The sequence below is a fragment of the Xenopus tropicalis genome, chromosome 9, assembly GCF_000004195.4.
Source record: "Xenopus tropicalis strain Nigerian chromosome 9, UCB_Xtro_10.0, whole genome shotgun sequence".
Taxonomy (NCBI): Eukaryota; Metazoa; Chordata; class Amphibia; order Anura; family Pipidae; genus Xenopus; species Xenopus tropicalis.
The window spans coordinates 16366176-16383580 of record NC_030685.2 but is presented as its reverse complement, the minus strand read 5'-3'; the positions used below and the strand labels follow the sequence as shown (position 1 = coordinate 16383580).

Here is a 17405-nt window from a genome sequence, read left to right as displayed (position 1 = left end):
CAATTCTTGAATGAGTTATAAGCCAAACAGATGGACCAATGGACAGCTGCACATTGGTAACGGCAACTAAATTCGATGTTCTTTTCTCTATTTTTATAGATTCTAACCGCAGGTTCCAAGCCAGAAGATGTTGTCAAAAGTATTCCCAGTGCAATGGCCGTACTCATTCCCAAATCCCGACTTGCCTTCAAGCCTGTTCTGGATGACATTAACAACAAAGCCTGGACCCCAGATCAGGTAAGTCAGCAGCAAGAGGTAGCCAAACACACATCCTCAGCATCCAGGAACAGGGTTTGCTCTATATAAATGGGTAGAAATGGAACAGGAATGGGGGATTAGGGTTCTGATTGAGTTGTGGAAGATCTATTGTGCAGCCAAATAAAAGATTATGGATTTGGTGCGTCCCTATTATAAATACTTTGCTTGCCTGGCCTTAGACATCAACGCTTGATACTGCTGTGTAGAAGGCTATGGAGAATGTCAACACAAACACAAAGACATATGTTGTGCCCAATGAAACCCTGCACTATATTATTATTGTACAAGTCATGGCCAAAAACACATCAGTATTGTCTCTAGTTACCTTCTTTTGTTGCAAATAATTAACACAATCTTTCTTTTGTTACTCAGGCCGCCATGTTTTTTGACAATGTTGTGCCTGCCCAATCCGTCTTATCCAAGTAAGTTCCAATTCTGAAACTTGAATAGTATCCTTGCAACTAGTACTCTTGGCAGCATTTTATCTGGCCATTTCCACTTTCCCACATCCCTGTCTCCATTCAACTCCTCAGCTAGGAAACCAAAGTAGAACTTTCATAAACCCAATTACAGGTATTGGACCCCTTATCCAGAGACCCGTTATCCAGAAAGTTCCGAATTATGGAAAGGCCATCTCCCATAGACTATATTGTAATCAAATAATTCACGTTTTTTAAAAATGGTTTCCTTTTTCTCTGTAATAATAAAACAGTACCTGTACTTGATCCCAACTAAGATATAATTACCCCTTATTGGGGCAGAACAGCCCTATTGGGTTTATTTAATGGTTAAATGATTCCCTTTTTCTCTGTAATAATAAAACATTACCTGTACTTGATCCCAACTAAGATATAATTACCCCTTATTGGGGCAGAACAGCCCTATTGGGTTTATTTAATGGTTAAATGATTCCCTTTTCTCTGTAATAATAAAACAGTACCTGTACTTGATCCCAACTAAGATATAATTACCCCTTATTGGGGGCAGAACAGCCCTATTGGGTTTATTTAATGGTTAAATGATTCCCTTTTCTCTGTAATAATAAAACATTACCTGTACTTGATCCCAACTAAGATATAATTACCCCTTATTGGGGCAGAACAGCCCTATTGGGTTTATTTAATGGTTAAATGATTCCCTTTTCTCTGTAATAATAAAACAGTACCTGTACTTGATCCCAACTAAGATATAATTACCCCTTATTGGGGGCAGAACAGCCCTATTGGGTTTATTTAATGGTTAAATGATTCCCTTTTCTCTGTAATAATAAAACATTACCTGTACTTGATCCCAACTAAGATATAATTACCCCTTATTGGGGGCAGAACAGCCCTATTGGGTTTATTTAATGGTTAAATGATTCCCTTTTCTCTGTAATAATAAAACAGTACCTGTACTTGATCCCAACTAAGATATAATTACCCCTTATTGGGGCAGAACAGCCCTATTGGGTTTATTTAATGGTTAAATGATTCCCTTTTTCTCTGTAATAATAAAACAGTACCTGTACTTGATCCCAACTAAGATATAATTACCCCTTATTGGGGCAGAACAGCCCTATTGGGTTTATTTAATGGTTAAATGATTCCCTTTTCTCTGTAATAATAAAACAGTACCTGTACTTGATCCCAACTAAGATATAATTACCCCTTATTGGGGCAGAACAGCCCTATTGGGTTTATTTCATGGTTAAATGATTCCCTTTTCTCTGTAATAATAAAACAGTACCTGTACTTGATCCCAACTAAGATATAATTACCCCTTATTGGGGGCAGAACAGTCCTATTGGGTTTATTTAATGGTTAAATGATTCCCTTTTCTCTGTAATAATAAAACAGTACCTGTACTTGATCCCAACTAAGATATAATAAACCCTTATTGGAGGCAAAATAATCCTTTTGGGTTTAATTACTGTTTAAATATTTTTTTAGTAGACTTCAGGTAGGCGATCCGAATTCTGGAAAGACCCCTTATCCGGAAAACCTCAGGTCCCAAGCATTCTGGATAATGGGTCCCATACCCATAGCATTTTGCATTTTTCCCCATTAGAATGATCGGACAAACCCACAAGAAAGTTTAAAGCAGGTCTTTCATGTGGAGACCTGCAAATTTCAGGGGTATAGTTCCCCTTGAAAATGAATGTACCATGAGAATATGCCCATATATATTTTTTTTTTATTTGCAGTATCTCTGCCTCGGTTTTGCAAGGGTATACCTGCGGCTCAAACAACAAAATGAGTGCTAGCCAAGTTCAGCTGTTGGCAAAGGCTATGTATTTAAATAACGCCATTCTTTCAGAGGACCAGGTATGTTTTTTTAGGAGTTTTCTTCTAAAATTGTTTCATGGTTGTCGGGGCTTCAATGTCAACTCCAATCAAAACTTGCCTCCAAGCCAGGAATTCAAAAATTCCCACCATCTTTGGGGACACTGGGAGCAACATCCATGGGGTTGGGGAGCAACGTGTTGCCCCCGAGCCACTGGTTGGGGATCACTGGCCTTGATCTTGCTCCAATAGTTATATATAATAGATTGCCCGGTGTTCCATCATTAACAAATTTACTGTGGCTCTAGAACCCTAGATCACGTATTTTCCCAAGAGTCATCTGTAATATAGAATGCCCATAGATATATCATTAATCCTCTTTAGCTTTAGAACTCTAGAACATCTCTTCTTCAAAGATTTAACTATAATACACTGCAGTCATTTGATCATTCAGAATTTTTAAGACCTCCATAGTATAGATTATGGCATTAAATAAATAATATGGAGGGACTTATGGAGGGTTATTAATAATTTTAATGTAGCTCTAGAACCGTAAAGGAAGTCTTTTTTATTAGAGTCATCTACAACCAGTAACTCGGGGGCAAAATGTTGCTCACCACCCTCTTTAAGTTGCTCCCAGTGGCCATTTTTACATTTCTGGCTTGGAGGCAAATTTTGGAAGCATAAAAGCAGTTTTACCCCAAGCAGAGCCTCCTGCAGGCCAGCAGTCCACATGGGGTTACCAAATAGCCAATCACAGACCTTATTTGGCATCTCCAAGGAACTTTTTTCATGCTTGTGTGGCTCACCAACACTTTATATATGTGGCTTGCAAGTAAAAAAGGTTGGGGATCCCTGATAAAAAAAAATGTCCACTGATACACCATCAATCATTTTACTGTAGCTCTAGAACGCCAAAATGTCATCTATAGCATAGAGTTAAGCATTAAGTTAAGCATTAAAGTTTATCCCAAGGATTAAGAAAATCATAATTTATTTAGTTTTAATTTTAGATGGTGCTTCCTATAATCTGAGACCACGTTGTGGAGATATAGTTGAGGTTCCCCACTGGCATCCAGATAGACTATAGTCAACCTTGGGATTTTTGAACAAAGGAAACCTAAGAGGAGTTGTCTTTCTGGTGGCTCTTTGGCAGATTTGCTGGGCCATGACTTTCTGAGCAGGGGTGGGTCAAGCAACCCAGTCGGCCACCTCGCCCTTGCGCCTTCCCCCCTGATGCGTGTGTTCCCAATGCCATCGTGCAAGAGGGGAGTCATTGCCCCCGCCTCATAATGACACATGGCAGGGGCAATGTCAAGACAAGGGAGCGCAGACTAAGGGTAGGCAAGAGAAGTACCTGGAGATTGATGTCAGATACCTCTTCTACCTACCCCTAGTACCGGCCCTGTTTCTAAGAATATTCGCCATTCCCTGGTACAGTACATTAGCACTACAGCTGCACTTTTTGGCATTGAGCCAGCCATTATTCTTAGTGACTGCATAACATTAGACTTTGGGTCCCAGTATATTGGGCCAAGTGCCACCGAAAAACCAAACTCCAACTCTATCAACCTCCTGTCCATAGTACAGAGAATGCAGCCCCCTAACAGCTGGAGAGAAACTGTTTGCTCTACAGTCATTCTGACCCCCTTGTAAGTTGCTCTTCGAACTGGAAGTCCCTTGATTGGTAACAGCAGAATGTTTTCTTCTTTCCTTGTTCTGTTCCAGTTGAACTGCCTAGCCAAGCCGATCGTCAAAATTAGCTCTGATGCAGACATGGCCAGCTATCCAAAAGAAATATATCTGTTTGCCAGGTAACACCTCAACCATTTGGGAACGCTTAGTCTCTGTAGTTCTGCTGCTGTTTGTAGAACGCTTAAGAGCTAATCTGGAACTCAGAAATCTTTTGAGACTTCTTAAGGTGGCCATACACCTTCAGATCCGCTCGCTTGGCGATGTTGCCAAGCGAGCGGATCTTCTCCTGATATCCCCCACCTACGGGTGGTAGATATCGGGGGAATTTAGGCTAATTATAACGACGGGTATAGGCAAAGTCAGTTCGGGGACCGCATAAACGAGCCGATGTGGTCCCCGATCCGACTAGATTTTCTAACCTGCCTGATCAAGATCTGGCCGATTTCAGGCCAGATATTGGTCGGGCAGGTCCATCGGTCTAAGGGACCGATACTGGCAGCTAGAATCGGCCCGTGTATGGCCATCTTTACACTTTAGTAACTGCATCACTGGGGTCACTGGGAACCTAATGGCTCTGGTGCACTTCTTAAAGGAGAAGTAACACTTAACTAAAGATTTAGGGCAAAAATATTGTACATTATGTTTTGGGCTTCTGTACCAGCCTAGTGTTTTAGTCCCTCCCCCCCCCGCCTGTAATTTGAAGGAACAGATTACAGTAATAGGTATATTAGGGGTTTCTATGTTGTGTAGGGCTCTTTAACAAATGTTGGTTCCCCTTTAAATAATAATTTAAAAAAATAAACTAAAAAGAAAGACCAAGCGCAAATTGAATATCAGTACATTAACTAGCATTTTTACTCCTATAAGTCTTTATCTGACTTTGGAATTCGCATGTTCCTTCCAGCCCTCCGAACAATACGAATGCAACATCCTGTAGAACCTTCTATACCAATGTCGGTTCGGCAAACATCAGCATCCTTTCAGCCTATTCCAAGAGCCAAAAGAATTTCCTGCCAAAGGCCTTGTCCTGTCTGGTAAGTAAAAAACTCCAGGTTTTGGTATAGTTTCACATGGTGCCATTTAGCTGTCCTTCTTCAGGACAGTAACAAATACAACTCCTGCTAAGCAACAGTGTATCTATCCCTGAGCTACTTTAATGTTTATGTTCCTACAGAATGTGACAGGGTTCGCCCTTACCAGCGACCAAATCCAGGTGCTCGGACAAATAGCTTGCGACCTGAATGGGACTTACATTGAAAATTCCGACAGCAGTCTGATTAGCCAGCTGCCCCAGTGCTCGTCCCTCACTGATGACCAGAAAGCTTCCATTATTAAAGTGATCAGCCAGGGGAAGTCACCGTATGGGTACGAGTTTTAACATGTGGTCTTATTTCTGCAAAAGGTCTCAATTATCTCAACTCAAGTATCACTCATGTATTATAAGGGATAATGTACCCCCTACTGTAAATGATAAGGATATTAGCAGTCACTGAGGGGTTCTGTGCCCATATAAAGGCACAAGGCTGCAGGCTGAGTTATACAGGGAACTCTGAGTATCACTCATGTATTATAAGGGATAATGGAATTAATACATTTTCTTTTTCTTTTTTTTAAGGCAACCATCCACTTGGTCAAAATCAACACTGGTATCCCTTAAGGGAATCATGGGCTTTGCTAACAAGGACATCCTCACAAATATTTCCAATGTAAGAACTCAGAGAACACAGACAATTATATTGGAACTGGAGTGAACACCCCGTCACTGTTAGACAACTACAAGTTGTTGCCCTGCTTTGCTGTCATACTGTTGCCACCTTGTCCTAATACCGCAATCTTGCTCTACTGTTTCTGCCTTACCCTCCCATCTCCATCATGTCCTTCTGTTTCTGCCTTACCCTCCCATCTCCATCTTGTCCTACTGTTTCTGCCTTACCCTCCATCTCCATCTTGTCCTTCTGTTTCTGCCTTACCCTCCCATCTCCATCTTGTCCTTCTATTTCTGCCTTACCCTCCATATCCATCTTGTCCTTCTGTTTCTGCCTTACCCACCCATCTCCATCTTGTCCTTCTGTTTCTGCCTTACCCTCCATCTCCATCTTGTCCTTCTATTTCTGCCTTACCCTCCATATCCATCTTGTCCTTCTGTTTCTGCCTTACCCACCCATCTCCATCTTGTCCTTCTGTTTCTGCCTTACCCTCCCATCTCCATCTTGTCCTTCTGTTTCTGCCTTACCCTCCATCTCCATCTTGTCCTTCTGTTTCTGCCTTACCCTCCCATCTCCATCTTGTCCTTCTATTTCTGCCTTACCCTCCATATCCATCTTGTCCTTCTGTTTCTGCCTTACCCACCCATCTCCATCTTGTCCTTCTGTTTCTGCCTTACCCTCCCATGTCCATCTTGTCCTACTGTTTCTGCCTTACCCTCCCATCTCCATCATGTCCTTCTGTTTCTGCCTTACCATCCCATCTCCATCTTGTCCTTCTGTTTCTGCCTTACCCTCCATATCCATCTTGTCCTTCTGTTTCTGCCTTACCCTCCATATCCATTTTGTCCTACCGTTTCTGCCTTACCCTCCCATCTCCATTGTGCCCTACTGTTTCTGCCTTACCCACCCATCTCCATCGTGCCCTACCGTTTCTGCCTTACCCACCCATGTCCATCTTGTCCTACCGTTTCTGCCTTACCCACCCATCTCCATCTTGTCCTTCTGTTTCTGCCTTACCCTCCCATGTCCATCTTGTCCTACTGTTTCTGCCTTTTTTGCCTTACCCACCCATGTCCATCTTGTCCTACCGTTTCTGCCTTACCCACCCATGTCCATCTTGTCCTACCGTTTCTGCCTTACCCACCCATCTCCATATTGTCCTTCTGTTTCTGCCTTACCCTCCCATGTCCATCTTGTCCTACTGTTTCTGCCTTTTCTGCCTTACCCACCCATGTCCATCTTGTCCTACTGTTTCTGCCTTACCCACCCATGTCCATCTTGTCCTACTGTTTCTGCCTTACCCACCCATGTCCATCTTGTCCTTCTGTTTCTGCCTTACCCTCCCATGTCCATCTTGTCCTACTGTTTCTGCCTTACCCACCCATGTCCATCTTGTCCTACCGTTTCTGCCTTACCCACCCATGTCCATCTTGTCCTACCGTTTCTGCCTTACCCTCCCATCTCCATCGTGCCCTTCTGTTTCTGCCTTACCCTCCCATCTCCATCTTGTCCTACTGTTGGCACCCTGTACTGATGACATTATCTTGCCCAACCGTTGACATATGGTCCTACCAACATCAACTTTTCTAATAGCCTGTACAGTGCTTGAATTGAGGTGGAAAAAGTGGAGGGATGCTAGGTGTGTGCCACAATAAACCACAACCACAATTATAAGCCACACCTGCTGTAATAATAAGCCTCGCCCACCAGCAATTTCTAGTTTTGCCTACTTTCAAGCGAAGCCATTTTGCTCTTTCCATCTACTGAACAGTTAGATGCTCAATGTACCAAAAGTATATGGCCTGTAGGGACCTTAAAATGGAAATAATGTATATGAATTTTCTTGGCTGGCAATTCAGCTCTGGAATCAGCTTCAGAAAATTGCTGATTTAGTGCCCCTTGAATTGAAAAGCCTCAGCTAATCCACCTAAAAACAGCAAATTTCAGTGGTTCGGGGATAATGTGGGAAGGAAAATGGTTAATATGTCTATATGTACAATATATACTATATGTACTCTTTTAGTAAATGTTGCCATTTTTCATCTAAATGAATTGAGGGGGGCTGATGATTTCAATTGTTTTTTTTTTTTTTGCACAGACTGTCTTAGTATCTTGGATAAAAGATGCCCCTGGCCTGAAAAGGAATCAGCTCGCAACTATTGTCAAGACCTTATATCCCACTAGGGCACGCCGAGCAGTCAGTAAGCAGATCTTGTTCTATTCCTTATTTAAATCAACCAAACTGAAAAAGAGAAGAGCTTTTATATATATATATATATTTTTTTTTTTTTACATTTTTTTTTTCTATCTATTTTATCTCTTCAACTCCTCTGCACAGCCCCCAGAATAACATACCTTTCTCCCTGCATCCAGATTTATTTTGTTTCTCTATTACAGCCAGTTCAACTACAGCTCATTTACCAATTTCTTGGTCTAGCATGAAGCCCCACCCCTTTTGCTTTCTGAGCACTCCTTCTCTCTCAGACTATGATGACCTCAAAGAGGTGCCTGTTGTGCATGCCTGATTGATTTTCATTGGAGGAGAGGCAGAGAGCATGCCCAGTAGACACCTCTTTAAGTTCTTAATAGTTGGAGAGAAGAAGGCGTGCTCAGAAAGCAAAAAGGGGGCGGGGCTTCATGCTAGATAAGGAAGTCAGTAAAAGAGCTGCAGCTCATCTGCTTGTAATAGAAAAACTAAATAGATCATGCAGGGAGAAAGGTATGTTATTCTGGGGGCTGTCCTACTTATCCTTTAATACATAGTTTGTTACATAAAATGTATATATATTTTTTTATTTTCCATCCTAAATTATTAAAATTTGTCATCTTCCAGGCTGCACAGTTGGGCAGATCACAGCAGATAATGTTAAGGATAACAGCCTCCCGCTGTCTTACCCTACCGACCAATTAGACGCTTGCTTGTCAAACCAAACGCTGACCGATTTCCTACAAGACCTGGGCAGCAAGCCGTTCACGAACGGTCAGCTCATCGTTCTAAAGAGCAGACTCGATCAGGTGGGAATCTGGAAAAAACTCTAGAACATGGAATTTGTTGGAATTCTAAAGTGATTTACAAAAACGTACATAAACAAAAAAACATAAATATCACTCTTTATCTTTTCAGATCTATCCCAGCGGATACCCAGAGACAGTGCTTACCACACTCGGAGCCATCGCCAACGTCTGCTCTGAAGTAGATGTCGCAAAGTGGAACATCACCTCAGTCGATACTCTGGAAAGTTTACTAAGCAACGATCTAGCCACCAACCTGGTATGTTACACGAGTTCATCCCTTACGGATTAGCAACAAAAAGCCACTTTATGTCCATCAGTAAATATTGTGTGAATCAAATATAAAATGTTTAAAAAAATTAGTTTCTATTAACTGCCAACATAAAGAATGACCACAGCGCCACCTGCTGGCCAGTTCCTGGAACTGTACAGTCAAAGAGCAGAGGAACATCTGAACACTTATCTGTTTTCCTTCTGAAGGTTTATCTCTTTGACTCTACAGCTGCATGAACTGACCAGCAGGTGGAGCTGTTGTTACAAAATTCATTATATTGGCAGTTAAGGAAAACTTAAATAGCTCTGAAACTGAGACAAATAAACGTAAATTGCTTACAAAAGAACCCGGAGCGATTTTACTTTTTTACATACAGTTTTTTCAAGGTTTACTTATCCTTTAGGACGCTTAAATCACCTTTTTCAGTGTGGTTACTCATATATCATCCCACTACAGTTCTGTCAATTGTGCATGCATGAGATGTAATAACAAGGGAAGCATATACATAGCCACTCCAGATCTCATCCTAAATGGTACCTTGTAGATTGTAAGCTCTTTTGGGCAGGGCTCTCTTCGCCTCTTGCATCGGTTATTGATTGCTTTATATGTTACTCTGTATATCCAATGTATGAAACCCACTTATTGTACAGCGCTGTGGGATATGTTGGTGCTTTATAAATAAATGTTAATAATGATAATAATAATAATTTACACCAAGCTTCCAGAAATATTTATGGGACCAAATAAGCACCTGCCCCAAATCTCACTGTGAGTTTCATTTATTACCAAATTTGCCCGTGGGCTGTAACCCTTCAGTGATTGGGTTTTATGCAACAATTTAATTGGTCACCATTTACTGCCCACAGGCAAATTTGCCCATTGTTGATAAATAACCCCCTACTGGGTTTCCAGGTATATCTAACTGGGCAGCAAATAGGTATTTACTTTGATCTGAACCCAACTGGTCCCCGGGATGAGCTCTTCCCTCCCCCTGGGGAGGAAGGCACGGCAGTTTAGGAGCCTATATATTAAAGAGTGACTATAAGCACGGGGGCTGTTTTTAGCCCCACTGGCCAGTGATATAGCTGTAGGTTACTGAGCCCCCAGCAACATTTATACAGTGCTTCATAATAATGTTATTGCAGGGGCTTTAAAACAGAAAAACCACACATAATACCCCCCCCCCATCTAGTTACACCCATTAATGTACTAAACTTGAACATCTCTACTTTGTATTTTACAGGTTCAAGCCGTTATTAATAAATTCGTTGCTGGAAACGCACTGAACGCTTCTGCATTGAACATCATCGGCAGTCCGAACATTTGCCTTCTAAACAGCACCCAATTGGGCAGCGTCACCCCAAGTGCCATCGGGTGAGTCCTGCGCTAAAGTTATTTGCTAATTATGGACACAGTTATTGTCTTGCCAGGTAGTTGTAGAAACGTATGAACGTTAAGAGTGCAAAGCGTCTTTATAATCCACCTGTGTAGCGAAAAGAAGCATTAGACTGAATAAAAAAATCTGCAACATTTTCTGTTTTTTTAACAAATGTAATATAATTATACTATAATTAGTATAAATAACCATAGTGATCATGGTTTTTGTCATGACAGACCTGGGGGGGGAAAAAAACAATGTTAACATTTGGATATTGCCCTAGTATTTAGGGAAAAAACATCTAAATAGAAAGTTGCCATTTTAAGAATTTAGGGTTTTCTGGAAAAAATTCATGGACCAATGTAACCGTTAGGGTGAGCCGCCATTTTTTGAAAGGGAATTCTGGTTGCAGAACGGTTATAGACTGGATGTGAATTGAAGTACAGGTATGGCACCCGTTATCCAGAATGCTCGGGACCTGGGGTATTCCGGAAAAGGGGTCTTTACATAATTTGGATCTCCTACCTTAAGTCTACTAAAACAATTATTTAAACCCAATAGGATTGTTTTGGTTGCAATAAGGATTCATTACATCTTAGTTGGGATCAAGTACAGGTACTGTTTTATTATTACAGAGAAAAGGGAATCATTTAACCATGAAATAAACCCAATAGGGCTGTTCTGCCCCAATAAGGGGTAATTATATCTTAGTTGGGATCAAGTACAGGTACTGTTTTATTATTACAGAGAAAAGGGAATGTTTTAACCATTAAATAAACCCAAAAGGGCTGTTCTGCCCCCAATAAGGGGTAATTATATCTTAGTTGGGATCAAGTACAGGTACTGTTTTATTATTACAGAGAAAGGGGAATCATTTAACCATGAAATAAACCCAATAGGGCTGTTCTGCCCCCAATAAGGGGTAATTATATCTTAGTTGGGATCAAGTACAGGTCCTGTTTTATTATTACAGAGAAAAAGGAATCATTTAACCATTAAATAAACCCAATAGGGCTGTTCTGCCCCAATAAGGGGTAATTATATCTTAGTTGGGATCAAGTACAGGTACTGTTTTATTATTACAGAGAAAAGGGAATGTTTTAACCATTAAATAAACCCAAAAGGGCTGTTCTGCCCCAATAAGGGGTAATTATATCTTAGTTGGGATCAAGTACAGGTACTGTTTTATTATTACAGAGAAAAGGGAATCATTTAACCATTAAATAAACCCAATAGGGCTGTTCTGCCCCCAATAAGGGGTAATTATATCTTAGTTGGGATCAAGTACAGGTCCTGTTTTATTATTACAGAGAAAAAGGAAACCATTTATAAAAATGTGAATTATTTCATTAAAATGGAGATGGCCTATCCGTAATTAGGAACTTTCTGGATAATGGGTTTCCGGATAAGGGGTCTGATACCTGTATATTGAATTTGTTGTTGTTTTATAATTAGTTATATATTCTATATTTATATATGTATAATATATTTGTATATCTATTTTCAGAGATGCCAAACCATTAAATGTCAACCCATGTAATCAGTCAGTGAAGAACCAGCTGTACGGTGTTGCCAATACATCCTTCCAAAGTATGATCAGTGACTCGTCTTCTTACTTTAACCTCAAGAAACCATATCTAGGTAAGTACAAAGCAACAGATAGATCAAATGGAAGACTAGTTGGCAAATCCCAGTGGCATCACTCTAGTTGGGAAGACTCAATGGTTCCAGAAATTCCTTGGTGCAGCTTAGAGCTTAGTCCTTCTGCTTCACTGATTTATAGTTGGAGGAGCTTCTTAGGATTCCGAGGTCTCTCTATAATATTATGGGTGTGCCCAATGAAGGGCAAGTTGCACTGAACTGGTTTTACAGCCCAATGGCTGGATCAATAAGACGTAGGCAAGAACCGGCTCCTCTAGCTCAGAGTAGGACTCTCAGTTCCAATAAGATCATTCAAAATAACTCAACGAAGACCCCAAACCCCAAGAGCTGATCAGTAAGTTTGGATGAAACTACCAAACTTCACATCCACGAGGCTTTTAATATGGGGAGTGGGGGGGCTATTACTCGATACCTTATTGCAGAGGTTGCCAAGCCGAGGCAGAGGCAGGCCTGTCATGAGAGTGAAAGTTGGGGGTGCTTCCTACTTTGCTAGTCCCCTAAAACTATAGCAGGGTAGATGTTATGACGTAGTCATATAATTAGGAACAAAGGAGAAACCAACCACATTTTTGCCTACAAAGGGGGGAGCTTGAACCCCAAAACTCTTAAAACTCTTTCTTATTGATACAGTGGAACTAAACTGGTTTTAAAAAAGAATGTATTCTTTTACATTCTGCAGTTTAGTGTTTTAAAGAACTGGGTATCCTCTCACTTACAAAGTCCCCCACCCATATTCCACTTTGTACTGTATGCTGAGCTTTCTAGCATGGAAAGTTTAAAGGGGAACTCCACCCAAACACAACTTAAGCTTTTTAAAAAGTAAACATAATTTCAAGCAACTTTGCAAGATACATCAGTTAAAAATATGATTTGTAATGTAATAGTATGGTTTGGAACAGTTCCCTAAGCCCCGCCCCCTGTCCCCCTGCTGATCTGGTTGGCTACTTTGAGACTCAAATAAAAAGTAACAGTAATTAAGTGTCCTCAGCCTGCCTTCAGCCTGCAGCTTCTCAATCCCACAATTCCCTGCACACGTGATGTCGCTAAGGAAAGGAACATCCCAGTGCAATGCATTGTGGGTTATGTAGTTCCTGCATGCTGTCTGTAAGCAGTGGAGAAGTTGTTATAATTTGTAACATCAGTGTTTTAGTCCCTCCTCCCCTGCCAGGATTTTAAATCATGCAGAAAGAGAAGGACTGTTTTGCAGCTGTATTTCAGCATATAAAACTGGTATTTATTCCTACTTTTTGAAGGAACAGATTACAGTGATTACAGTGTTGTGTGGGGCTCTTTAACAAACTGTGGTTCTGAAGCCGGAGTCCCCCTTTAGCTGTGTTTTTTAAACGCCATTGTGTCTTGTCTTATTCCAGGTGGGGCACCAGCTGCAGATCTGCAATACCTCGCTTCCAAAAATGTTAGCATGGACATCGGAACATTCATAAACTTAAATGTAAACTCAGTGCTGGTAAGTTCTAGTTCAAACTGGAACCGGCATCATGTTTGACACAGTACTCTTGTTTATTTCAACCTATTTTCCTACTGATATAAAGAGTTACTCCTGCCATCTTGCCCTACATCACCAGCTCTCCCATATGATTCCTACAAACAACCACTGCCATACTTCGATTGTAAGCGCTACAGGGCAGGGACCTCCTTCCTACTGTGTCTCATACCACATGGCACTTACTCCCTGTGTATTTATACTTATTTATTGTATTTATTATAACACTTGTCCTCCCTGTGTGTAATTCTGTATATTGTAAGATTGTACAGCGCTGCGTACCCTTGTGGTGCTTTATAAATAAAGTTATACATACACACATACATAGATACATGAAGGGAGCCACCATTGTATTCAAGTCTCCCCTGGTCTAACCCCTATATGTAATAAAAGACACTACGTTTGCCCAGGAGCAGTAACCTATAGCAACCAATAAGATGTGTGATTTTAAACAGGTGACCAATAAATCCTACCTGTTAATTGGTTGCTATAGGTTACTGCTTCTTGGCAAACTTAATGGGGGCCATTTATAAACACTGGGCAAATTTGCACCTGGGCAGTTACCCATGGCGACCAATCAGATTTTATTTTTATATTGAAGAAAAGCTTATCACTGATTGGTTGCTATGAGTTACTACCCAGGTAGAATTGTGTCCAGTGTTTATAAATAAGCACCGGTGTTTTTTAAATTAGCAGTGGAACAAACCAGCCTTGAATCTCTTTAAAGCCCATTTTGTCTTACTAAACAGCAATACAATAATATATCCCTGCTAGATAGATCCTTTATTGCCTTCTTATATCTCCACAGGGTCTATCAGTCGGTGATATGAAAGGCCTGCTTGGAAGCAACGTAGCTGATCTAAAGGCTCAGGAAAACAACACAATTGTAAGCACTTGGACCAGATCTCAGAGCCAGTCAGCCCTGGACCTGCTTGGGATTGGGCTCACCGGAGGCAGAGCCGACGCCACCACAGCTGCTTCAGTGACCACTAAGAAAGGTAATCAAGTTGGTACAAGAGATCCCTCTAGGTCCAGCCAGAGACCCCATGTCTCCATGTATTATGGCCACTAACCTAACCAAAGGCACCAAATACTTCATTGTATATTGCTATTCCATTATAATGCAGCCCTTGTTGTATATTGGATAATTGGGCTCATTACCAATGCATTGCTGAACTGACCCTGCCATTGTCATTGTGTTTTTCCCATAAAACCTTTCATTGAAGGGGATGCTCGCTTCACAAATCAGGATGAAACAGGAATATGTTTGTGATTTAACTTATCTTTCCATATTGTAATATCAGCTTTTTTTACATTTCTAGTTGGTTCTTCTGCTGGAGCGGTTGTCCTTTCCCATTCTGTCCTCGTCGCTGGTCTGATCGCCTTCCTCCTCTGCTAAGTTCCACAACGACAGAAACCATTCAGAACCTCAATTATGTTAATACAAATGGAAGAAATTGACCAATAAACTCGCTGTCCTGTCGCCAACATGAAAAATAAAACAAAAGTCCACTTCTACTCATACTTTGAAGAAAAATGGAGAAAATTGCTTTTCTGACACCAAACGAGGCATTCAGACTCCTCCTAGAGGGTATAGCTCTGTATGATTCGCTATTGAAAATTCTTTTTGAACCTATCTACTATCCTATTCCCAATAGGCAGCAAGTATAGGAATAATGACAGTTATATATGCTCAATGCCAGACAATGTTTGTAACAGCTCCAGGGTTGGACTGGAAAAAAACCCAATGGGCCTCGCCAACCCAAAACTGATCTTCCCCAGATCACACTGAAGTATAATGCACATGTGCTCAGGGGGAGGGGCTAGGTAGTTGGAGGGCGGCCCCTTGGGGGGCGGGGCAAAGCCCATTATAGTAAGGTTAGCTCCACGCCCAATGCCCACTCGAGCACTCTGGATACTCGTGTGATGGGGATGGGGAAATGGTCCGTCTTGATAATTTACATTTTTGTCAAATGCATGAAAATATGCTCAGTAGATATTAGAGTGAAGGAGAGTAGCTTGATTGTTAAAGGCTGAACCTTTTTCCTTCCCCCCCAACAAATGACTCCTATAGCAGCTCATGACACAATCAATACCTGCTCTCTGGAATAAAATGTAATTTATTATTTGTCTCAAACTGCAAAAGAAATGTATAACGGATGTAAAATAATATATTGAATAAATCTTAAAGCCTGTTGGCGTCTGATTTCATATGTTTGTGGGTATAGTAGGAAGCGTGGTGGTGGGGGGGGGGGTTAGCTACAGGATTTGAAGAATATGTCCAGAACACGGCTAATGGCAAAAACCCACCACTCACTCGCATGGTGGCCTATTCCTCTCCTCTGCGTTTGGCTCCTGGTGCTCCCAAGCCTATCTGAATGTTTATTACAGGTATGGGACCTGTTATCCAGAATGCTCAGGGCCTGGGGCTTTCCAGTTAAGGGGTTTTTCCAAAGTTTGGATATTCATACCAAAGAAGAAGGAAAGGAGAAGAAGGGAGAAGGAAAGGCATTTTACTGCCAATAGATTTGCCACATTAGTGCCCCCCAGAACATTATATTTATTTTGCAGAAAGCTTTACCATACCTGAGTAAATATCTCTAGAAGCTCCCTCTGTTTAAGATAACAGCTGCCATTTTAGCTTGGTCTCAGTAGCTTCCCTGCTGCAGCTCTGACTGCTGGTAGCTCAGATTACACAAAATAGTTGGGAAGGGGAGCAAATTCTGAGGAGGGGGAGCAGGAGAAGGGAGAGAGGAGCAAACTGAGCAGACTCCTATCCCTGCTCTGAAGGATTTTTCTGAGAGCAGGAAGTCTGACACAGAAGAACATGTGTACACAAAAGAGGAAATAAATCCTGTGTTTCTTTTGATAGAGGACTCAGTGCAGCGTTTATGTTAGTGCTTATGGCTGTATTTACATAGACCTTTCTGATAAAGCTTACGGAGTTTTTACCTTCTCCTTTAAGTCTGCTATAAATTATTTAAACATGAATTAAATCGAGCAGAATTGTTTTACCTCCAATAAGGATTAATTATATCTTAGTTGGGATCAAGTACAGGTACTGTTTTATTATTACAGAGAAAAGGGAATCATTTAACCATTAAATAAACCCAATAGGGCTGTTCTGCCCCCAATAAGGGGTAATTATATCTTAGTTGGGATCAAGTACAGGTACTGTTTTATTATTACAGAGAAAAGGGAATCATTTAACCATTAAATAAACCCAATAGGGCTGTTCTGCCCCCAATAAGGGGTAATTATATCTTAGTTGGGATCAAGTACAGATACTGTTTTATTATTACAGAGAAAAGGGAATCATTTAACCATTAAATAAACCCAATAGGGCTGTTCTGCCCCAATAAGGGGTAATTATATCTTAGTTGGGATCAAGTACAGGTACTGTTTTATTATTACAGAGAAAAGGGAATCATTTAACCATTAAATAAACCCAATAGGGCTGTTCTGCCCCAATAAGGGGTAATTATATCTTAGTTGGGATCAAGTACAGGTACTGTTTTATTATTACAGAGAAAAGGGAATCATTTAACCATTAAATAAACCCAATAGGGCTGTTCTGCCCCAATAAGGGGTAATTATATCTTAGTTGGGATCAAGTACAGGTACTGTTTTATTATTACAGAGAAAAGGGAATCAT

At 40.9% G+C, this 17405-nt stretch overlaps 1 protein-coding gene across 1 annotated transcript in view; it reads left to right on the top strand.

Annotated features, from left to right (window-relative positions):
* Positions 1 to 15945, top strand: part of msln (mesothelin) — a 41983-nt gene extending 26038 nt beyond the window's left edge. The window contains exons 27-41 of the mRNA XM_031892874.1: positions 100 to 237; positions 631 to 680; positions 2444 to 2564; positions 4251 to 4336; positions 5122 to 5251; positions 5392 to 5582; positions 5833 to 5923; positions 8022 to 8124; positions 8757 to 8938; positions 9048 to 9194; positions 10453 to 10583; positions 12095 to 12228; positions 13620 to 13714; positions 14559 to 14748; positions 15073 to 15945. Of these exons, the coding sequence (XP_031748734.1) occupies positions 100 to 237; positions 631 to 680; positions 2444 to 2564; positions 4251 to 4336; positions 5122 to 5251; positions 5392 to 5582; positions 5833 to 5923; positions 8022 to 8124; positions 8757 to 8938; positions 9048 to 9194; positions 10453 to 10583; positions 12095 to 12228; positions 13620 to 13714; positions 14559 to 14748; positions 15073 to 15149 (1866 nt within the window). The 3' untranslated portion in view covers positions 15150 to 15945. The remainder of the gene's footprint in view (positions 1 to 99; positions 238 to 630; positions 681 to 2443; positions 2565 to 4250; positions 4337 to 5121; positions 5252 to 5391; positions 5583 to 5832; positions 5924 to 8021; positions 8125 to 8756; positions 8939 to 9047; positions 9195 to 10452; positions 10584 to 12094; positions 12229 to 13619; positions 13715 to 14558; positions 14749 to 15072) is intronic.
* Positions 15946 to 17405: the final 1460 nt, after the last annotated feature.